The sequence below is a fragment of the Phyllobates terribilis genome, unplaced genomic scaffold, assembly GCF_046119375.1.
Source record: "Phyllobates terribilis strain yellow unplaced genomic scaffold, ASM4611937v1 Scaffold_11__3_contigs__length_659146591, whole genome shotgun sequence".
Classification (NCBI taxonomy): Eukaryota; Metazoa; Chordata; class Amphibia; order Anura; family Dendrobatidae; genus Phyllobates; species Phyllobates terribilis.
In genome coordinates this window covers 510,584,399-510,608,701 of record NW_027362771.1, presented here as the reverse complement: position 1 = coordinate 510,608,701, position 24,303 = coordinate 510,584,399, and the positions used below count along the sequence as shown (strand labels likewise).

The 24,303-nt window shown below is 42.1% G+C and overlaps 1 protein-coding gene across 2 annotated transcripts in view; it reads right to left on the bottom strand.

Moving 5' to 3' along the window:
- Nucleotides 1-2,600: 2,600 nt before the first annotated feature.
- GFPT1 (glutamine--fructose-6-phosphate transaminase 1) overlaps nt 2,601-24,303 on the bottom strand; it is a 38,143-nt gene continuing 16,440 nt past the window's right edge. The window contains exons 2-20 of one of the 2 annotated variants that reach the window (XM_073653632.1): nt 22,752-22,859; nt 22,004-22,111; nt 19,529-19,654; nt 18,541-18,599; nt 17,653-17,787; nt 16,759-16,820; nt 16,598-16,677; nt 16,011-16,064; nt 14,659-14,764; nt 13,653-13,816; nt 12,118-12,213; nt 11,344-11,441; nt 7,457-7,577; nt 7,030-7,187; nt 6,709-6,823; nt 6,475-6,602; nt 5,148-5,315; nt 4,904-5,065; nt 2,601-4,775 (exon numbers count right to left, since the gene is read on the bottom strand). In XM_073653632.1, coding sequence (XP_073509733.1) covers nt 4,731-4,775; nt 4,904-5,065; nt 5,148-5,315; nt 6,475-6,602; nt 6,709-6,823; nt 7,030-7,187; nt 7,457-7,577; nt 11,344-11,441; nt 12,118-12,213; nt 13,653-13,816; nt 14,659-14,764; nt 16,011-16,064; nt 16,598-16,677; nt 16,759-16,820; nt 17,653-17,787; nt 18,541-18,599; nt 19,529-19,654; nt 22,004-22,111; nt 22,752-22,859 — 2,093 coding nt within the window. In that variant the 3' untranslated portion in view covers nt 2,601-4,730. The remainder of the gene's footprint in view (nt 4,776-4,903; nt 5,066-5,147; nt 5,316-6,474; nt 6,603-6,708; nt 6,824-7,029; nt 7,188-7,456; nt 7,578-11,343; nt 11,442-12,117; nt 12,214-13,652; nt 13,817-14,658; nt 14,765-16,010; nt 16,065-16,597; nt 16,678-16,758; nt 16,821-17,652; nt 17,788-18,540; nt 18,600-19,528; nt 19,655-22,003; nt 22,112-22,751; nt 22,860-24,303) is intronic. The other variant, XM_073653633.1, reaches the window with a different exon arrangement.

Below are 24,303 nucleotides of genomic sequence, written 5' to 3'. Positions count from 1 at the left end.
GTATTGGGCTTAATATTTTTTAAAAAAACAGAGTTAAAATGATCAGATTAACTGGCACCTAGCTTTTCTTTTTTTTACCATTAAGCAGACTTTTCATGGCCTTTTCAAACTACAAAATCATGTATGGATATGTGCACACATTGAGTATTTGCAGATTTTTATGCAACAAAAATACAGGAGTGGTGGTAGGCAAAATGCAGCATGAAATATGTGCGTGTTCCCCCCCCCCGCCTAATTCATTTGAATGGGTGAGAAAAAAAAACTGCAAAAACGCTGAAAGAATTGACATGATGCAAATTTTTTTTAAAAAAATGCTTTCATGGTTCATATATGTAAGAAAAAAAAAAATGTGTGTGCAATATCATGTCTAAGAGGTAACGTTTCTCCTTATGGAGAGACATATGCCATGACATGTAAGGAGACTTATGCCATGACATGTAAGGAGACTTCTAGGCCATGCATGCTCCTGTGGGAAATTTAATATGCAAATGGACTCTTCAGAGAGGAAGAGGACTAGAACTCTAGTGCCACCTATTGGAAGTAGAAATCCTAAGGGTTTGCTCATACTAGTGTATAAATCGGACGAGTGCAATGCGAGAAAAAAAAGGGATTGCACTCGGACCAATGTTATTATATGAGGCAGTGCAGATCTGCGTATTTTTTTCTCTCAGTTGTATTTGGCATGCTGTGATTTCACTCCAAAATCTGATGGGTGTGAGAAAAAAAAAATTGGATGCCATACTGACCATCAGTATGGCATCCGCATTTTACGAATACATTACAATTCTATAAGATAGGAAACTGTAAATGGTCCTGTGAATGACTAAATAGCTGCTGAGTAAAATAAAGGATTACATACAGACTGCACACATATGACAAGCGAGAAAGAAATTGTCTCAGTCTCCAGGATGAAAATGGGGCAAATTTTTTTTTTTATACGCTAGTGTGAGCGAACTCTAAAAGTCAGTATCGACCCTTTAACGAGCCTTGGGTTTTATCCCAAGTCATGTGGCAAGGCTTGTTAGAGGGTAGATATTGACTTTTAGGATTGCTACTTCCAATAGGTGGCGCTAGAGTTCACGTCTTCTTCCTCTGTGAAGAGACCATTTGCATACATGTGATTTCAGAAATGTTATTTGCTTTATTGGGATTTAAAACGCTAATTTTTCCCTTGAAAAAATAACAAAAACACAACATGTGAACAAGCCCTATATGCTCAGGGAACAATAAACTAAGTGAGTATGTGCACTGAGGTCGTATGTTCACTACATTTTTACAGACTCAAAGTCTGTGGTGTATTCTAGTATGATCATTATGGATAACATTTCATGCAATCTCCACATGCTGTTTTTTTTTCACTGTACTTTCTGCAGGTGTGCAAATTGCATCATCAGAGAGGAAGAGGAGAGGACTAGAACTCTAGTGCAACCTATTGGAAGTAGTAATCCTAAAAGTCAATATCGACCCTTTAACGAGCCTTATCACATTATTTAGGATAAAAGCCAAACCAAAAACTCAATTTGTAGTCACGTTTCAGGGTGTTGCCCCTCCTCAGTGAAAAGAATGAGATCTGATTTGACTGTATAAGAGGCTTCTGACTGGGGCCTAAGGGGTAAAATTGCAAATTGAGATTCTGGTTTTGCTTTTATCCTAAGTCACATGGCAAGGCGCATTAAAGGCTCGATATTGACTTTTAGGATTGCTACTTCCAAGTCATCTTCCTCTTAGCAGAGGCAATTTACATATTTAAAATTTCCCAGAGGAGCATTGCATGGCCTATAAGTCTCCTTACACTGACATGTCACTCTCCACAAGGAAATTGTCTCTTCAGAGAGGAAGAGGACCAGAACTCTAGTGCCACCTACAGCATTGCGGCTTTAAAAGTCTCCTCGCCGTGACATGCTTAATATGTCGCTCTCCGCAAGGAGAAATGTTACCCCTTAGATACCGGTCTGACCTCTCACCCAGCCAAACCAGAACTCACACTTTGCACTGACGAGGGGCAGTACCCCGAAACACAGTGTCTGCAAATTGAGTTACTGGTTCTGGCTTATATCCCAAGTCATGTGATAAGGCTCCTTAAAGGGTCACTATTGACTTTTAGAATTGTTACTTCCTGTAGGTGGCACTAGAATTCTGGTCCTCTTCCTCTCTGAAGAGACAATTTGCATATTTCCCAGAGGAGCATTGCGACTTTAAAAGTCTCCTCACGTGACATGCTTAACATGGCAAGGAGAAATGTTACCCCTTCCTGCATGCTTACACGCCGCTATGCTCTAATTATTGCATTTTCTGTGTTTTTGAAGCAGAGGATTTTATTATTGTGTGCAAGGCAAATTTAGGCCCTCATTACACGTGCAATATGATGCAATGTGTAACTTGTTGCCAACTCTGGGGGAGATTTACTAAGATAAATATGTCCCAAATCGCTGTATAACTGAAATAGCAACGGTGCCACCTACAGACTGTCAGCTGGGATTGCAGTGTAACATTCCTGAATATAGTCAGGTTACTGGAGGATACAATAAATCAACTTGTGTCACAAATACTTCTGCTCCGATTCCTTCATTAATAAAGAACGCACAAGACTAAAGGATAGGTAAATGCATGTACATGTCCAAATGTTTATTGTTTCACAGAATCCAAGTGTTTTTACAAGCACTGTACGCATCTTTGGTCCTTTGTAAACTTTTGACGAGAACAGCATTTTTCCATCTAATGGAAACTTTTACATTTCTTTCCAGTTAAAATAGAACATAAAATAGACAACACACATTAAACATGAAAGTACCAACATCATATTTCCAATACAAAACAGATAAAAGAAAAAAATAAGGGACGTGAGAAAAACATAAAAAAAGGTCACATTGTCTTTCCTATATATTTTTATCTCTAGTAGTGCATGTGTAGGTCTCAAAAAGCCTTCATTTCATATCTTAGGGAGTCTGCCTGTAGATGGTTGTGAAGGTGCATGAAAAAAGGAACGGCTTTGGGATGGGAAAAAAAAAAGGGTCTGCGCTTTTTTTTTTTGAGCTGCGTCAAATGTTGCAACTCTGCCTCATTCATTTGAATTGAGCTGAGCCGCAATACCAGACCGAGCCATTATACAACAGTGGCACTGTTTGCAAATTTAAAAAAAAAAAAAAAAAAAAAAAATAGACCCCTATTTCCTATCTGTAAAGCCCCTTTTAATGTGCCATAGAAAGGCATAGAGACATCACATGTGAGAAATGTGCGCACTTTACAGAATTAAGCCTTTGCCAGATGCAGCATTGGCAAACATTGGGTGCCCGATCGCACCCTTAAAGATGGCTTCTGAATGACACCTTAAACGGCTGTCAGAAAGGACAATTTCACAGTTCCTTTATTCTAGATGTCTGTGGTGGTTCAAGCACAAGCCCTTAAAGGGGTTGTCTGGCCATGGAATATTGATGACCCAGCAAGAAATAAAAGCTGATCCGCAGCACCGGCCATGGACATTACACAGTCGTGCTGTTCATAGCTGTTCCGCAGCACCAGCCATGGACACTACACAGTCGTGCTGTTCCATATTCAGAAAATGTTCACATCCGGCCGCCTGCAGAGCTAATAACAGCTCATGGTGGGGGTGCTGGACCCCCATTGATCAGATATTGATGACTTATTGTATGGACAGATCACCAGTCTTAGATGCCCAGACAACCCCTTTAATGCAATGTAAATTTAAGGTCTAAAAAGGTAGTTTATATAATATATATGTATATAAATAGTTGAAGATAAAACGCCAATTGTGAGCGAACCAGAGAATTAGACACCCCCCCCCGCACACGAGGAGAGCGGTCATTTCATTATTTGCTAAAATGTAAAGGAAGTCCAGTACCAACAAAGGTATAGAAAAACCATTAATCAAGAATGTATATCCCATGTCACCTACTAGGTCACCGGGAAGTAAAGCAGCAGGTGGGATTGCAGTCTTTCCAGCAAGACTGAGAAAGCCTTTGGAGGAGGCCACAAAACCGCCCACCAAGGACAAAGGCAAAACAAAAATGCATAAAAATATAAAATAATCAACATCATCAATAAGGCAGGAATATGAACCAGACTGATTGTCTGCACCAATGTGGAATGTGCAGCCCTGGCCTCCTGGAATATCAGGAGAGGGGAGATTTCTTCTGTAAATCACCGAATATACTGGAATCAGTCACCATCTTCCAGTAATAGAAGACACGTGGCTCCTGGTGCACAGGTTGCTCCCACGTTCTTCCATACTTGACCTGACGCCAGGTGTGTGATGGAACCACTTGTGCTTGTGTGACCGCGTCTTACGAAAGTTCACAGTCAGGAACTTACAGAGGAATAAGGATCCTGGCTGCGTGCAAGGACAGGACATAGACTCTTGGCACATCTGTACAAGCGGATGGGCCATGTCTACGTTGGGGTGGCCATAGAGTAAACAGACAGAGTTATAAAGTGCATGACAGGAGTCGCTCCAAATCACTAGACCTCTGTCCCGGTTACTGCAGCTTTAGGGAATGACTACTCTACGGGTCGTGATCACACTACAAACTACGGTTCTACAATATTCTGCCCCGTGCCACTTACAAGGTGCAGCGAGAAAACTGCAAAAATAAAAAACACGGAAACATAAATATAAAAGTAAAAATTAGGATTAAAAAAAAAAAAAAAAAAAAGTAAAATAAATTTATTTTTTTTTTTAGAAATATAGTGTCTTCTGTTGCGACTGCTGCAGATTATTCTACGGTCACAGACTTGGCCAAGTTTCTAGGACAATCCACCTACAGGAAGAGAGCGAGGGGTTGTAATAGATTAATAATGGTACCGACTTTATAACATTGATATCTCAGAACACATCTATACATTTGTGTCTTAACAATGCAGAAAAAAAAAAAAAAAAGTAACTCACATCGTATCCTCTGAGCACAGCAAGATGGAAGGCAAGGAGCTGCAAGGGGATCACACTAAGGACTCCTTGAAGACAGTCCACTGTGTGCGGCACCTTTATTGTGCGCTTGATTGTGTTAATGGTTTCTGTATCCTCCTTATCACAGATCACTACTGGCCGACCCTGGATGGAAGGATGGGACAATCATGTAAAACCGTACATTTAATACACAGATGATTTTGACCGTTTTTGGCTTTGGATCTACCTGTCTTGCCACCACTTGCTGCAGTGCATTTTGGCACTTGGTGTAGGCGTGATCTCGCATGATGATCATTATAACTGGCATAAGTTTGTCAACCAGAGCCAGCGGCCCATGCTTCAGCTCTCCGGCCAGGATACCTTCTGAATGCATGTACGTGATTTCCTTAATTTTCTGCAGGGGAAAAAAAAACAAAAACAAATTTATTACATAACCTTGTATGCAGTCTAATAGACAGCCATTGAAAGGCTCGGGGTACAAATGAGCGAATAACGCAGGGGGATAAGAACAGCACAATAGTCGGGTAGTATGCCACCCTCTTATTATGAAGGAGGTCTAAAAGGATTGTTGCAAAGGGGCATTTTACTTAAAGGGATTCACAGAAGAAGGCAAAAGCTCTTGGATCCTAAAGACTCCTAGAAACTGGTAAATATAGTAACACTGGACTATCCACACAATGCATAGTGCAATTCAGCAGCTGTATGCAAGAAAGTCATTTCTTTATAGTGATCCAGTGTTGTAGGATCATTTCCAATAAAGGGGTCATCCACCTTTTAGTATTTCGGAACTAAAAATTACATTTTTGTAGTTAGGCTTCATTAGAAATGTTGCACCATTTGCCTTCTCTAGCCTCTGTGTTAGGCCTCGTTCACACGTCTGGGTTTAAACACATAACAAGAAAAAAATGGTACTGTGTCATCAGTATATTGGATCAGTTTGTCATCTATTTTTTACCATCAGTGTTTTTCCAGGTATGGATGAAGAAAGAAATTACAAAGGTTCTCCTATACTTTGCAATGTTAAAACACAGATGGCGCACGGATGCCCTCCATGTGCTGAATGTGTTTTGCACGGACCCATAGGCTTGTATTGGCCCTTGTGATTCGTGCTTCCGGAAAAAAACAACGGACATGTCTCCAGGTGTAAAAACACGGACATTTGCATAGCAACATAAATTATAATGGGTACGTGATAAAAAACCTGATACCACATGTACTGGAAACACGGACATGTGAAGGAGGCCTTACACAGTGTTGCTGGCTGCAGAAAGAATTACCTGAGAATCCATCACCATATTCGTTCTGATGGTCTAATGGGAAAGTTTGTAACATTTATCTTTTTTTTTTTATCATTTCTGAGCTCCTGTCAGCTGATTTGAGAGCACAGTCCACATAAAAAAAAATTATTTTCAAGGAGAGCACCTATAAAAGCTAAACGGTGCAAAATTTTCAATGAAACCCAATTGCAAAAAAAGTTTTAGTCCCAAATGCATGCATTTAAATAAAAAAGCACCACTTTAATGCGCCCAATCAGGTGTAACATCTCCACCTACCAGGGCTCCTTCCAAGCAGGTTGCATAGTGATATCCGCGACCCATAATGAGGACAGACTTCTGCTGGTACAGCTCGGCCGCCAGCTTCTGGATCTCGTCATCAAGGCTCAGGACTTCTTTAATGTTATCTGAGCAAGAGAAAGAGGAGATTAGTCCAGGAAAGCAGTCAAAGCGGTTCAGGATCATCACCCGGGTCGTCCCACAATGTCTGGTGTAGACAAGGGTCTAACTTACCTGGTAAAATCTTCAGACCCTGCATAATCTGCTTACGTCTGTCCTGCATAGATATGCGGTCATCACAAACCAAGAGTGCAAACATGACGAGTGCCACAAACTGACTAGTATAAGCCTAAAAAGAGAAAGAACTGGCTTTACTATACATGAAAACTGATACACCGGTTATAAAACCCATCCCATTGCATGTAGGACTATACACAGCATACTGTGCACATCAACACAGCCAGCAGAACGAGAGACTGTGCAGAGAGATTATTCACGCATGCATCAAGATGGGACCATAGCCCCCCCAAAGATAATCTACGGGTCAGTGCTCACCTTTGTGCTGGCCACACCGATCTCAGGTCCAGCATTAATGTGAACCCCACAATCGGTCTCCCGTGAGATGGAACTGCCAACAGTGTTTGTAATGCCTACAGTCAGGGCGCCACGCTCTTTGCAGTAACGCAGAGCAAGTAATGTGTCTGCAGTCTCTCCTGAAGAAGAACAGTAGGTTGTAAAAGCACAAAAGGAAAAAAAAAAAAAAAAATCATACAATATATTATCTATCTATATCTCAAGAGGCTACGGGTCAACTAAGGACCCCGACCTATGTGGTGGCCATTATGGTTGTCACCCTTTTTCTCTAGCCTCCTAAATAGAATATCTGCCCATCAGTGCAGTGACATTTTCCAATGCACGACATTCAGATCAGCAAATAAAAATAGGAAAATATAAAAGAGTAACCAATAAGTGATCCACTTACCTGACTGGCTAATAAAAAAGCACACATCGTCTCTGAACACTGGGGTGTTCCTGTCCAGAAAGTCACTGGCCAGCTCCACCATGACGGGCAGTTCGGTCAGCTCTTCTAAGATCTGGCGAGTCTGTGGGAAGAGGAGATGGTCAGTCAGCCAGGACTATTCTCTATGGGCTTGTAAACGGATCCTAGAATCTACCCCGCGGCCCCGTGCTGCATTTACCATTTTGGCTCTGACGTACTCTGTACTATTAAAAGGTTAAGTTCACACTTTGAGGCCATATCACAACTGATTTATGCCCATGATGTAGCCGAAAATTGCACCAACACGTAGACTGATGTGGTTTACAAATGATGGCAGCCAAAACCCCTTTCCTTGTTAATGGCTGTACGTTTATGCTGCATGTCTGCATGGCTTCCAGCAGCATCATGGCCATACCAAGTTCAAGCCCGTGTGGGTCCATCACTAGGGACAACAAGAATACCTCAGCATGCAAAATTATTCATACAATCAAAAATGACCGACCCAAATCAGTCTCTGCTGAGGATTTCTGCTGGTCACAAGTCACATCGTTCATACTTTAAAAAGGTCAGATTTTCTGTGCAAAAATTTAGCAACTTGGGGGTTTTTAACGCCAATCCTGGCCAGCTTAGCCAACTGTTTGAAAGGTGGGCACAGCTTCGGTGGGATCGAGTATAGCCAAGAGTGGCCGATAAATTAATCATAAAAGTGGCAAATATTACAGTAGAAATGGCTTACATTTTCTGGCGATGACACACGATTGAAAAATGTGCCAAATTCATTTAAGAGGTGCAAACCGCTCAATTAATTGGGCACAACTTACACCGGCGTTCTCGTCACTAAGCCTGGTGTATAAAGTGCCAGCCGTCGGGCAAGTGCAGACGACAGTGTTATCAGTCCGAGACAAAACATCAGAACGCACCTGGACCAATGTTAGTCTACGGAGCCGTGCATCTGTCAGTTTGGTTTTTGGTCTCGATTTTTTTTCCTTGGACCGAGCCTGTCCAAGGAAATAAAGTCACTGCATGTCAGAGTTTGATCTGATATTCGGATGGCACTCGGCCATGCAAGTCAATGAGTGGGCGGGAAACAATCAGAATGCACTTGGATGACAACTGAGTGCCGTCCAATTTTCGCGTACTGACAATAGGGAAGATGGAGAATTTTCGTTTTCCATCTTCTCATCAAACAGATCAGATCATACTCTGATCAGTGTTTGATCAGAGTGTAACTTGCATAATTGGCCTGATTCTCTCAGATGAAATAATACCCGGTCGTCGCGACGAGCCCTTCTGAAGGAATGTGTTGCCAGTAAAATGACCTATTGTTTAAATTACTGTTTGGTGTTACATGTATTTTTATTTTTTTTTTAATGTTGGCAATGTTTTTATTTATTTAAATTTTTTTTTTCATATCACAATCGTATCAGTAATACTGAAAAAGGAAATTAAGTGTCTAAAAAGCCCTAGTGGCCAGTGTGAGAAGTGCAATATCTATGCTTCGTATTTTTTTTACTAAACATTGCAATATGGAAAACTAAATAATTGTAAAATACATTTAACACAAACACTGATATAAACATTAGGTCAATTTCTAATAAACTTTCCATTAAAGGTAATGTGTTATTTGCACACAGAAATCTAGAGGAGAGGGGGGTAATCTTAACATGCAGTATATAGACAGTAAATGCTGTACACAATATGAGACAAACACATTCCCATTACAGAGCGCTGAATTGAAAGAATTAGCACAGGGTGGAAACAGACCGCAAAATTCAACTAGTTGCCAATACAAAATATTTTCAGCAAACCAAAAGAAGATTAACCCCTTTTCCTATGCATTAATCCGTGGACATGAAGAGAAGTCCTTGTCCTACCACCAGTATTTTAATATACATTTTTTTTTTTTTTTTTTTTTTAATTATTTAGCTGTACATCCCTTCTTAACATCCAACATTAGAGCTCAGCTTTTATATCCTAAAGGGGGCCTCTACCACAATGGATATTTATCACCCATCCGCAGGATGGCTAAGAAATTTCTGTTGTCTGAGGGCCAACCATCATGATTCACTAAAAACAATGACTGTAGAGGAAGCATGAATGCAAAATCTCGCCACGCCATTCAGTCCCAACTGCAAGACACCCCTTTTATAGGGATCGGTGGAAGTCCCAGCAGTGTGTATCCCCAGCAATCAGCCTTTTATCACCATGTCATTAATGGGAAATCCTTTTTAATTAACAATTTGATACCACAGGGGTCAGTAATGGGCCCTCTTCTTTTTAACATATTTAGAATTTCAATCTTTGCAGATGATACTAAACGCTGCAGGTTAATCAACACAGAGGATAATTTAATATTACAGAGGGATTTATGTAAGCTGAAGGCTTGGACGGGAAAATGGCAATTTAAGTTTAATGTAGATAAATGTAAGGTCATGCACTTGTGCAGAGGAAATAAAATGTATAATTATGTACTAAATTGTAAAATACTGGGTAAAAATGGTCACTGAAAAAGACTTGGGAGTATGGGTGGACAGCAAACAACTTTACTATATAATAAATTGGGTACAGTAGTACAGTGCAGGATGTGCTGTAAATGTTTTCATAAGAATTTGGGAAAGTTATGAAATGTCCTCTAAATGTCTGTCCTATTCCTGATCTAAGGATCTTGGCTTTTAGTGGAGATGAATCAGCTGCACTTTATGTACACGCTCAGTAGAGAGGCAGAGCTGTGGAGTCGGAGTCAGAGAAATTGAGGAGTCAGAGTTGGTGGTTTGGCTTACAGACTCCACAGCCCTAGCTGCCAAGGCAAATAAAATAATGGGATGCATTAAAAGAGGCCTATGACGAGAAAATAGGCCTGTGACGGGGACAAAAGGACATCCTCTATGTCTAGAGGAAAGAAGGATTTCATTATAATCACAGATGTAGATTCTGTACTGTAAGAGCGGTGAGACTATGGAACTCTGCCGCATGATGTTCTAATGGTTGATTCACTACAAAACCTCAAAGGAGAATCTGGATGCCTTTCTTGAAAGATATAATATTACAGATTATGGGCATTAGATTCTATGAGGAGTCCTTGATCCAGGGAACTAGTCTGATTTCCGTATGGAGTCAGGAATGAATTTTTCCTCTAATATGGGGCATTTAGCATCTGATGCAGGGGTTTTTGACTTACTCTAGAGCAACATATTAAATTTTATATCTAACGAGTTCATCCTATAGCCTAACTTCAACCGAAAAAAAAAAAAGCGCCATTATGAAACTATTATGTCTCTGGCAAGTAAAAGTGCTGTAACTATAATGGCAAGGCATAAGCTAAGCTTCAAATCTGTACCCTTAAACAGTGGTCATCTAACTAAGCAGGGGGAGCCTGAATACCCCATAACCACAAAAGGGGGGGGGGGGGGGTACAAGCCTCTGTAAGTGCATTCAGGTGTAAGGACTGTGCACACTTAGGTTGTAGGATGTTAAGCATTTTACAGATGATGCACATGACAACCCACATGCTTCACCTGTACGTGCTGCAATTTCCTGTAAAACACATGTGGTTTTCTTGTGCGGCACAATCCTACAATGCATAAAAGGCACAAAACAATAACTACTATGTGGCAGGTTTACTGGTATGGAACAGGCAGAGAGCAAATATTTTGTTTGCATCCTGTGCATGTATTAGAATAACTGTGCAAAGCGGAGTAAATTATTAGGGCCGTTCATGGCTCCAATGGTACACGCTGCACCGCTGCCAAGAGGAATTCTAATTCACATTAAGACTTTTAGAATAAATCACATTTAAATATTATTTAAAATAATACAAAATGATTTACAACAAGGTTTATCCTATAAGTCATAAATGACATAATACTCACAGCCACTCCAGCATGGTAACTTGTCCCACAAGCGATGAGGATGAGTCGCCGGCATCTCTGGATTTCTTTAAGGTGATCCTTCAAACCTCCCAAATTCACTGTAAAAACAGAGTTATCATTGTACATGGGTTTCTAACGGGGTGTAGCACCCAGAGATACAGATAGCCAATCTGTCATAAAGTCAGGAGGTCACCACTTCTTGAGTGACAGTTCTGGTGAGTTTCCTTCCCGTCAATGTTCTGCTTTTTACACCGTTATCACTATATTACATACAGAGATAACATTGCATTTGAACAAGCACAAGGCTGGGGAAAAGGAGAGCCATGATAAGGAGAACTGTTCTGGAAACTACTGGGGTGAGGGATTGTAATAATGCAGGACTGATAATAGCAGCTTTAATAATGCAGGACTGATAGCAGCTTGGTCAGAAGCTGATAAGGAGCGAGACGAGCAGTTAACTGTTGTATTGGAAAAAAAAAATGAAATAAATTATAAATTCTAAATCTATTGTAATTATAAAAAACAAAATAATCATAATTAATAAAGAAAAAAAACAAACAATGGGCTGGAGAGAGCTGACTGGAATGTAAGGAGTTAACTCCTCTCCTAAAATGTAACTACTGCTCACTATCTAAGATAAAAGCTCTCATTGCAGGAGAATGACAACATAGAAAAGGCAAGTCAATTGCAAACTTGCTTATTTTCATACTGTCCAAGTAAAAAAAATTCATATAATGAGAATAACTCTATATGAAGACAGTCAGCTGGTTTTACCTGTTAGGTCATCAAAGTTCACTCGTCCTCTCATGGTGTTGACCACCGACTCCGGCTGCTCAAAGATTTCTTTCTGCATGAAGGAGCTGAAGTTGCCTGTAAATCAAACAAGAAAATGTAATCCGTTAATTGTCATTATCCTGCAAACATCGCTCCTTCTAATGCTTCTCGTTCCATCTTAAGTGCTGCAACTACCATCCATCCTGCACGCACCTGCAAAGTTATAAATCACTTCAGATTTATGGTCTGACACTTGCACGTCTGCCACACACTAAGTAATCAGGGCTATTCTCTCATCTTATAGCCTTTGACATCACACCCCATTGTGCTGCACCTCATTCTTGCCTCTCACTACCGCACCCTTTCAGACCCTCCCCTGCAGACTACAATGGTTCCCTTTAAGGAACACCCCTTTGGATAGGGACTCATCTCTATACAACCTTTTCGCCTTATAATTAAGTCATCGGACAAGTCTGATGTAGCATCTAATAGTTCATGTTTTGTTAACCTTTAAAGAATCTGTCTCCTCCCGAGATGTCTATTTTAGAGATATAGGAAATGGAATCATTCTTCAGCATCTTTGTGGGTTTTTTTTTTTGTCCCGGAGGAGAGTCTCCTCTCCTCTACACCCGGGTACCATCCGCACATTGAAACGCATGGAATGCGCATCTACATATACAGTGATGCGTAATCCATGCGTTCCAATGCAAGTCAATGGCGGCGAAAACGTATCGCTTCCACAAAATAATTGCTAGTGCTGCGTTTTTTTCTGCAATGATATTCCGCATGCTGCAGAAATTTCCGCTGCGGGTTATCATTGGGGAACATGGCAGGCCTTCTACCATGCGTTTAAGCGTTTCCGCAGCATTTTTGCCGCTGCGAAAAAACGCATCGTGGGCACACAGCATTATACCTCACACTCGCTGCGCAGATTGGACAGAGAGACACCCCTTTTACAAGTGGAATGGTAACATTCACTTGTCAATTTATTCATACATTTCTAGAAGGAATGGGAGGAATAGGGCAATGCAGTGTAAGGAATGATGCTCCAGATCCTCTTTAAAGGGGTAGTCACAGTTTTTCCACTCTATGTGACTGCAGACTTGTGAATCCTCATATCACGTTCAGGGAGCTCTGTTAAGATTCACCGTTGCCAGTAGAGAGACTGTGCAGTTATGTTACCACAAGTATGGAATGTGCATACTCCCGGACACACTCCAACTAGACGTGCACAGCCTCGTTCATTACAAGGGAATTGAAAGAGGCTGCGCAGGTCTAGTCGGAATGTGGCCGGGAGTATGCATATTACTCCTTTGCGGTCACATGACCGCATGGTCTTGCAGCCAGCACCAGTGAATCCTCACAGCGTACAGTGCGCACAATCTGAGGATGTACAAGTCTGCAGTCACAGAGTGACTACAGACTTTCATGAAAAATTTAAACAAACCCTTTAACCTTTGTAAATGCAGCGCAAAATCTAAGATATGTAGAAGACCCTTAGACCTTCACCCAAGCAGCAGCAGCCTGACACTTACCCTTCATGATCTGCTGCAGCTCCATCTGCAGAGTCTGAATGGCACGTGCTGGATGATCTCCGGCACTTCTCTTAATGCGGTGGATAGAGAGACGTCCATCCACGACAGCAGCCACATCGTCGTCTTCCAGGTAGATGACCCGGTTGGTGTGTTCAATGACAGCACTGCAATACAAAGCATCGTATGGTTTTATCATGCCTCACGTTATTGGAGATGTCAGGAGGGCCCAATCTAAACATCAAACTTTGCAATCAGGGATCCCCAAAGAGCATCACATCTACATCTGAGGATGCACGTGCTTCTGGTATGGGATTATGGGGAGGGCTTTTGAATCTCGGAATGGGCAGATCTACTATACATACAAAAAGTATTGGAACACACGTCAATCACTGTATTCAGCTTTCTCACAGGAGTATAAATCCAGGCCCCCGCCATGGCGTCTGTTGTTACTAACATGGGGACAGAGAGGCTCATTCTAAAGAACTCACCTATACCAGCGCAGCTCAGCAACTGGACATCAAGTCAGATTATGAAATTACGTCCCTCCTAAATATTCCACCATCACCTATGACGTGTATTAAATAAAAATGGAAGGAACTGAACAATCAAGTGCAGACCACATAAAGTTTCAGAGCGGGGTCAGAGTGCTAAGAGACAGTGATAAAAGTCACCAACGCTCTGCTGACTCCATAAATGCAGACGCCGAACCTCCTCTGGTATTAATATCAGCTCAAAGACTGTACACATAGCATGGGTTTCCATGGCCGAGCAACTGCATGCAGCCTTACATCACCAAGCACAATGTCAGGCGTCAGATGGAGTTGTGTAAAGTTGCCATCACTGGACTCTGGAGCAAGGGAAACGTGTAGTGAAGACTGGCAGATCACACTTCTCTATCTGGCATCATGTGTGAATTTGATGAAAGCCAGGAGAATGTAACCTGCTTAAACCTGGTGGAGCGGGTATACAGACTAATGTGATGGCATCTGATGTCCCCCCCACTAACCTGGCATCTGAGGCAAAGTAATATTCCACAGCTTTCTCGTCCACAGGGAACAGGCAGGTCGTGCTGTCCACTCGGGTCAGGGAGCAGCCTCCTTTCTTTTCCAATCCTTTAAAATTGAAAATAACAGTTTTTTTTGCTGTTAGTGTTTGTAGATGGAGATAGTAAGAGAAGGGCAAGAAGAGTCCTTAGTCTGAAATTTCAGCCCAACTGGAGGAAATACAGCCTGAAGCAGGAAAAAAAAGCAGAGTTTGTTATGGAAAGCATTCGAGCATTGAAGTTATGTGGTGGTAAAGGCTTCTACCCAAGACTGGTACACCACGGGCCTTGGCATGTGGATCTGCAATGATCCTATACTCGTAGATCAGTCGAGGCGGTTTCTGGGCTAGTAGGCTCTCAGATAAGGAATCCGCCATACCATTTTGCCAATGTAAGAACATCATTCTGTAGATGAATTTGAGACTTTTTAAAGGCCCACATAAGAAAACATAATACTATACCCACAATGTACCAGCTGGGCACCAAGCAGTCGAGTGTGAATGCCTAGCCAATTCCACAACATAAGAAATGGCGAAGGTTATAAAGCTTGTAGTTCGCAGAATTATGATTAGTTCCCCATACATAGGTCTTCCGTTAATTTAGCGAATGCAAAATTCCCTGAAACTTAAGCAATAAAGAAGAAAAATAACATGACCTGATTTTACATGCCACGAGACGGATAGAAAAAGTTAAGGAACATTTGTTTTTGTTTTTTTTTTCGTTCTGGTACGGTTTCCACAAATCTATACGGTGTAACGTGTCCTAACTGCTCTAAGTAACCTCCGTGTGCCACCAAATCTCGCCCTAGTAACCCAAATCCACTGAAATGCTCAATTCTTCTGGTGCTTGCAAAATTTGAGGGATATTTCTCTTTAAGTAGTTTGGAAAAACTGGGATTGGCAGCGTTTGGGGGGGAATTTTGATGCTCACTAGGAATTTCCAAAAATGTTTGACCAAATTAATAATAAAACTAAATTTATAGATAAATAGCACCACCTAGTGTTCAAAAAAGGGAATTGCACCAAGCATAAATAGGATTGTGCTCCGCTAAAGGCATTAGACGTCATCATGGCAGATCTGATGTTTGCATCTGACGACAACTAGAACGGAAGGAAATAACTGCAATGATCTCACTCCGATTCTTCTTTGGAGAGGCAGAGTTTAATCAACGAGGGCTAGATTGTTCGGTATTGTTTATTAGGGGATAGCACACAGATTGATCTCCATGGAGAACAGTACCAGAAACCAGTAATATGAATATAGTCCCTTTCTAAGAGAAGGTATATAATGTAATACGAGGCTAGTAAGACGGGCACCTGCATTCATTACAATGGGCAGTCCCTCTAGAGGATAATCGTTGCTTTGGGACACTGAAAATGACAATGAAAAATGCGACAGCACCAATCAGACAACACATCAAAGACATGGGCATACTATGCATTGCAGCAGCCTGGAATGCATATGTCAGCCAGGGGCACCCGGGTATGCACAGCCATCTAAACACATGAAAAGAAGCAGACTGACAGTGGCCGCTGATATTACACGTTACAACGGTGATTGTAACTGGATTGCAGTTTATAGAAAAATCAATTGTGAACAATAGCAATAATTCATATGGACAATATACAGTTAACCCCTCCTCCGCCCTCCGTACTATGCCCAGCACAATACAATACATCAATAGGAAGAAATATCGAATATGCTTAGCCGGAGGCAGGTCTTCTAGTTACATAAAAAAAGCAAGATGTTCCCAAATATCCATCCGGACATCGGCGACTATACACGAGCTTCCTGCCCCATGTGGTTAGTGCCAAGGACGCAGAGTTCATGACTGAAGTGAGTAAAGCCAAGGCCGTGCATGGGTCCCCGACTAGCCTGGCACTGGTCAGCCATGTATAATTACCTGAGCGGTACAGGATGGGGATGTGATCGGTAGATAGCTTGTGTTCACTCTGTACACCCATCAGAAGAGGGCTACCCCTCCTAGAAAGCAATCACAGCATTAATGACAAGCGTCAGACATACACAACCTATTATTCAAAGATCCTTTATTAAAAAGGTTACCTGGTCCCAACAGCCTGGCCGGGGTAGTGCACGCTCTTAAATACAAGAGCGAAGGCACCTTCCTGTGAGATAAAGAGAGGCACACGGTTACAGATCCATATATACTGCTATGATCTCCAAGTCTACATAGAAGGTGGCCGCAGTCCAACATGGCAAATGCTATGATATGTTATACATACATTACTATATAGGTGCTGGCTGCAGTCCAACATGGTAAATGCTAACAAATAGTAGCACTTGCCATGTTGGACAGCGGGCAGAACCTATGTAGACCCAGAGATCAAAGTGTCTGAATTCAGTTTTTATTGAATGAATATGTTGAAGCTCATCAAGAGAATGCCAAGAGTGTGCAAAGCAGTCATCAAAGCAAAAGGTGGCTACTTTGAAGAACCTAGAATATAAGACATATTTTCAGTTGTTTCACACTTTTTTGTTAAGTATATAATTCCACATGTGTTAATTCATAGTTTTGATGCCTTCAGTGTGAATGTACAATTTTCAAAGTCATGAAAATACAGAAAAATCTTTAAATGAGAAGGTGTATCCAAACTTTTGGTCATATATATATATATATATACATACATACATACATACATACATCTCTCCGCCACTGGCGCCACAATGGTGGTCATACAGGTTTTACATTAATCAGATGATGCTAATGATGTCAAGCATGCAGATAAGATATCCACCAGCCACGGGGTCTGGCAGCAGCAAGTTTTGAGCATTTTAAAACCCAACATGTCCGCTCCCTCAAAACATATAAAGAATGACTAATTTGGTTGACTTTAATTGCACGTGTTTGGCAGCTTTAGAACAAAAACAAAAACGAATAACACTGAAAGCAATGGTTAATAAAATATAAAGTGAATAAAGGATGGGGACTCAGCTCACCAGCTGCTGGATGACGCGCTCTACTAGGGTGGCAAAGCTGATGCCATCGTTTTCCCGGTTGTCGTACATGTACTTGGCCAGTTTGGCAATGGTCTCTGTGTCAGTCTCTGATTCAAACTCGTAGCCTTTGCTCTCCTGCAAAAAAGAATATTTTGCATATAGGCCCGGCCGATACAATGAACACAACATGGAGAAAACATGAGGAGTGTCCACTAATACTTCTTTTCCACGTGGGGAGTGCTCATAATAGAATAGGAAGCAATTCACACATCTGTGCCAATGGCATGTCTATGGGTCCGTACACCACTCTGAACAGAAAAGGTTTGCACAGACCCATACACAGTTCTGTGCGTGCACTCATGTGTGAGCTGTGCACTTCAGAGTAGGAGTTTTGACAGATCGATGGGGTCTCTGGATCCAAACGCCCACTGACCAGCCCAATAATATATTAAAATTTAAAAAAAAAAGGAAATTAATGTACTTAAAGGGGTGGCCACATCTTGACAAATGGGTAAAATTGCAAAGTGCTTGCAATAACCTTTTAATCAGAGGTGGTTCGTTTCCTAGGCAAGGAGAGCAGTGCTTGCAGGCTCTTTGCTATAGAGATTGTAAGTGCTGTTCTGAATCTGTACAGATCACTGGATCTGGCCATCTTCAGGGTCCCTGCACTAGAGGTTAAGAGAGCGCACAGTTTGGACCAAGCATAAGCATGCCGCTAGTCTGAACTGTCAATATTCAGGATCGCACCACCCCCCAGCAAGCAAGGAGGAAGAGGAGCGGTGCACTGCTGATGGAAATAACCCTTTAAGGTGGGCACTTCTGCCATGCGTGTATGAATATGGGACATTGTATAGCACCAGGGATATTTGGATCCAGCGGGTCACTCACCAAAAACTTCTTCAGGTCCTTATAGTTTGTGATGATTCCGTTGTGGATAACGATGAATTCTAGAAAGAAGGGGGAGAATAATCATGTCATTTCCTGCCGCTATAAAAGACAAAACACCATGATGAATGATCTGAAGCAGCGGAATCTGGAGGCCACATGTGGGGTACGTAAAAATCTGTATATTTATGTTATCCCAAACCACTGCCGCGCTCGTTTCATCTACAAGAGGCACAAATCCTCTGTGTATCCAGCGAGGAAAATCCCGATGCTACAAACTGAACACTTCTGCACATCTGTGAACCCCTACAAGGAGGCATGTCATGTAATTAATGCCAGGAAACACGGGAGAGGGAAAGTAGCATGACTGGAAGCAATAAATCCCTGAATGTTATTAGCTCAGATCTGGAATAAACTACTTGTAGCTTGGACGTCTATAAATTATCCATCTACTGTACTAATCTGCAGGAATGGGGCCGGGAAATGCAATGCAGACCTAAGCTCTTCAGAGCTGAAATCATACAGCGTTTCTTGAAGGATGAAAGTCTGCACAGATTTTGCTCTGGAAGTATAGTGTAGTGATGTGATTTTACGGCACGCATGACCACCGCTCCATTTATTTCTATTAGTCTACAAGACCAGTAGTGGGCACATGTGACCCCCACTTCAACAGGCAGTAAATTATTCAGCGTGATGAATAGCGAGGGCCCTGGGAGGGGTCGGACCCCTAACAATCGTACATTTAGGTTGAGAGGACCCATTTAATATACAACCCCCTTACCAAGATCGCAACCCAATTTATACCGAGTACCAGTGGGTTGGCTTGAAGCTCATGGGCCCCAACAAAATCTCCAACAGGGTCCCCAACTATCATCAGTCCTTATAAAAATACTATTAAATGCCAAAGGGATCTTTTGGGGCCCCCGAGGTTCCAGGGACCGGGTGCGTTTGTACCCCTATAGTTACGCCCCCTGCTGAGTGCACCACGTACCATTGTTTTTATCGGAGCGCTGTGGGTGACTGTTTGTAGGGCTGGGCTCTCCATGGGTGGCCCAACGGGTGTGTGCAATTCCCAAATGAACTTCAAATTCAAGATCCAGATCAAGGTCTTCTTGCTCTATAAAAAAATAAAATAAAATAATAATAATAATAATAATAATAATAATAATAATAATAATAATAATAATAATAAATAATAATAATATTATTATAATAAGAGAATTTGTGGACATGACTATACAGCCCCCAGCAAAAGTACAGCTTATACCAACATCAAGAAATTATTACGCCAATTTTATTTTTTTTTGCAAATAAAGAAGTCCCTTAATTATTGGAACACTAAGTTTGTTTTGGCTGTTTTATTGGTGTGTTGCTTAGAGCAAGACTTTGCATTAATATATGCGATGGCTTTTTAAGCAATTCCCCGGTGTGTACCATATTTGTCGGACTATAAGACGCACCTAGGTTTTAGAGGAGGAAAATAGGGAAAAAAATGTTTAAGCAAAAAAATGTGGTCATGATGCCCTGTTATAGGGGAGGGAGTCTGCTGCTGACACTTATATTGGGGTAGTGTCCCCCAATTCTGTTAATATCCTCCATCCTAGAATGTGTGGCCCCTCCTTCCTGGTACACGTGGCCCCCCATCCCATCCTGGTATGCATGGCACCCCTTGAGCCCCCATCCTGGTATGCTTGGCACCCCTTGAGCCCCCATCCTGGTATGCTTGGCACCCCTTGAGCCCCCATCCTGGCATCAACCCATGGGAGTGGGTTGTAGTGAATATTCATGAGCTTTAATAACGGGCACACAGACCGCAGAGCGCAGCAGGAGCCGCGCTGTGGTACAGTGTGCCGGCTATTAAGGAAAATGAATATTCCCTGCTCCCCACGCCATGGAATATTCATTCTCTTTAGTAGCTGGCACAGCACAGGCTGCAGCAGTCGGCTGCTACCTCCTGTGCCCCGCTGATCCCCCACTGCTGCTCCCCCAGACCTCCTACCACGCAGAGCCACAGTATATACAGGGAGATAGTATTCGGACTATAAGACGCACCCCCCACTTTCCTCCAAAATTTTGGAGGAAAAAAGTGCATCTTACAGTCCGAAAAATACAGTATTTCTTTTCCCCGCTGAGGCCTTGGTGGTAGAGAGCTATGAATGGTTTTCATTTAACAAACCACAATGATCTATTACCATTCTCATCTCCCTTGAGTCAGGGGGTTAGAGAAGAGAATAAGGAGGGTTAAGCACAGGTTACGTTACAGTGCGGGGGGTATGGCATGTGTTAACATTTTCTATTTTGGAGGAATTTCTCTGCCCGCACAGGGGGGCATGTTTGATTTTCCAGTTTTTAGTGATAATGTGAGGAAGGAAAAGCCGTCCGTCTAATCTAGCCAGATCTAAGGTTGGTAATTGCTTCCAATTAGGAGCATTCATTTGCAGTTATAGGAAATGAACCACGTTGCGGTGCCGAGGAGGGGGGCTTTCTACCCACTGGTTTAGGCTCAGCTCACGTATACGCCACGGCTTCCGTCAACATTGCTGCACTGGATGGATTTGATTGGCTCATTTTCCCAGAATTCTCCACAGACTCAGATTTTGATGCTTGATTCCATTATGAAATCCTCTGGCAGGCCCTAAGCCTTAGCGGGGGGCTGGAGCAGGCTGAGCGGGGAACGGAGGGGGTAATGTGAATAAATCACTTATTCCTGAAACTGTTTTTGTTGGAAAAACAAAGTATCTGGCACGAGCCTTGGGCCAACGAAAAGCTGACAACGTGTAAGATCTCACGTCATCCAACGACTCCACACAAACCCTGGATCATACGTCTAGTAAGGCTCCACGTCTGCAGAATACGCTGCGGAGTAGGATCTGTGACCCTTTACCATCTGCACAGACTCTGCCCTGTTTCCAAAGGGCGGCATTAACCCTACAGTCCCCTCAAAAAGGATTATGGATTCATGGGAGTCCAGATTTTTTTTTTGCAGGAGGGATGTTTGCTCTGTAGATGGTCACAGTCACCCACATGCAGAGATGTTATGTCTAACACGCACAATTCTAACACATCAATGTTCCATTCATTTCAGGATCTCTGCTTGCTGTGATAACATTCCTGTGTCCACCATGCCGCACTGGAGGCCTTACAGCAGACTAATCACCGTGTGGACTGTTCTGCGTACCTCCTCTCCTAGTGATGGCACAAACACCCCCACCCTGACTTGTTTCATGGAGTGCAGCAATTTCTGATGGCCACCCTGCCAGCGCCTCAGTCTCGCCAAAGTAGGAATATTTTTGGAGCCAGAGTATTATTCACCATGCTGACCTAGAACACGAGATCCCAACACTCAATTGTTACTCCAACTAGATTATAGGTAAAGGTGATCCAAAAAAGGATTGGCCCCTACCACAACAACCAGGACTTGTGGGACCTCAGCCCTCTGCATGGCGAGCACGCAGGAACTACATACTGTTAATCTCTTCATCCAAGGCCTTGACTTTCCCCTTCTTCTTGATGAGCTGGATCTGGTTTGCGTTGTTCTCCCAGTTCTTTTCATTGCCACCATCAATTCCGACACCTACAAACAGACAAAAAGATGCATTAACCCAATGTAATGGAAAGGATGTGCAGATACACTGAATGGAATCTGAATAAAAAGAGCTGCAGTGTAAAGTATGAGGGATATTGCATATTGCAAAATATACAATATGCAGCACAATCCTCTGATGACAGTGAATCCTGACATTAAGCTGAACTGCAATCATTGATTATAGCCCAGTCCTAAAATATCTGCCAGCTAGATCAGTACTCCGTGATGAGTGATCTGCTGGCACAAGAGTACACTTTGTGAGCACAAATATTCTATTAAAAACAGAAAAAAATAAAAATAAAACAATTTTTTTTACACATGCGATATAGATCTCTCTAGATCAGTATAATGCTTCACTTCACCTGTAATGTCTGAATACAAGCCATAAATATGGAAGGGGTGATGTCAGATACTATCGAGCCATAATCATTCATGTGGCATGGTGCCGCCAGTACTGGGCACAGTATAATGGTCAGTGTAAGTTATGACGGCACCACACTCCACAAGGGACTGACTATCCTTTAGGATTAGAGCCATTTACTCCACATATACAGGTAGAGTAAAAATCCATTCTATTAAATATAGAGGGACAGGAAATACAATGTACCCAGCAGTCCACGCAACCTACCGGCAGAGTCATAGCCTCTGTACTCCAGTCTCTGAAGGCCTTTGATAAGTCTCTCAAGGATTTCACGCCTGGTGCGAGGCACATGGTAGTTGAGGTATGCGAATATTCCTATAAAAGGAAAAACGGCATTACTACGTGACCACACAGATGAAGAAAACTGACATAAGGCTTATCTGAAAACTAATGCTGGAAGGGGCTTTTTCAAAAAAGGTAAAAAAAATTATTATATATACAAGATTTATTATTATTTATTTTATAAATCATTTCTAATGTGTCTAGCACAAAGTCAGGAGGCACATAACAGGGTATTGGGAGAGCCCCAAAAAGAAGGCAGGAGAAGCAAAGAGAGAGGAGGAGAGAGCAAGAGCAGAACACCAGTCACCGGGTCAAGCATCTCCAGTTTTGGTTCTTCTTTTATTCCAGCTGCTCTCCTGAATTTTACATTTTTTATTTATTGTAATCCATCATATAGTTACTGAGATAGTGGCCTTTATATTTAGTGATAATTTTTTATGGTCTTTTCTCCAAGAAGGCGGTGCTGACACGATTCTCTGTGGGGCGGTGGGGGTCTTTAGGCTGCTCTGCATTACTACCCTGTAAGCAACACCCGCTTGTAAAGACCAAAAATTAGTACTAAATAAAAAAGGACTATCACAGGAGTTGAGAAAAAAATACAAAAAACAATACTCTAGAATAAGCGCAAAAACTATCCACTTCTGACCTGATGACAGGTCTTGCTTAAAAAGTAAATGACCTATTGCAGAACTTGGACTTGTGTTACCATATGGTTTTTTGTTTGTTTTAAACCGGCAATGTTTTATTTCTATTTAAAATAAAAAACATGTGTAATCTTGCACACTGGCCACTAGGGCTTTTTAAGACTTAATTCCTGCAAGGTTCCTTCTCATCAAAGGCTGGAACGCAAAGACTACTAACAAGGGGTCCACCGATGTGATGTCACAGCTGACCCCCTTCCCCTTCCAATGATCTTTCCACGCACTCAATAGAGACATCAATACAAGAGGTAGGGTCAGAGTCTGATCACTGTGGCTTTGTATGGGTATGTGCACATGTTCAGGATTTGTAGCAGAAAATTTTGCTGCAAATCCTGATGCATTGGCAGGAAAAAATTCTGTTGCAGATTTTTCCCCACTCATTAGTATGGCTGAAATCTGCAGCAAAAACGCTGAAAGAATTAGGCTATGTGCCCACGATGCAGAAATGAAGCAGAAAATTTCTGCAGCATTTCTGCATCTCCCTGGCAGAAAAAAAAACGCATGCAGATTGTGCATGCGTTTTTCCTGCAGAATACATGCGGATCCACATGCGGATTCACTTGCGTTTCCGCATGCAGATTGACAAGCGCTTTCCAGGCGATAGCATCACTTGGAAAGTGCTTGACAACTAGGTCACACTATATAAATCCATGCAAACAGCATGGATTTATACAGTGTGAACCGTAAAAATTAAAACAAATAAAGCTATACTCACCCCCGAGGCCCCGGCGTGGCTGCAGCGCTGCTTCCTGGCTGGTTCCCGGCTGCCGGCATAT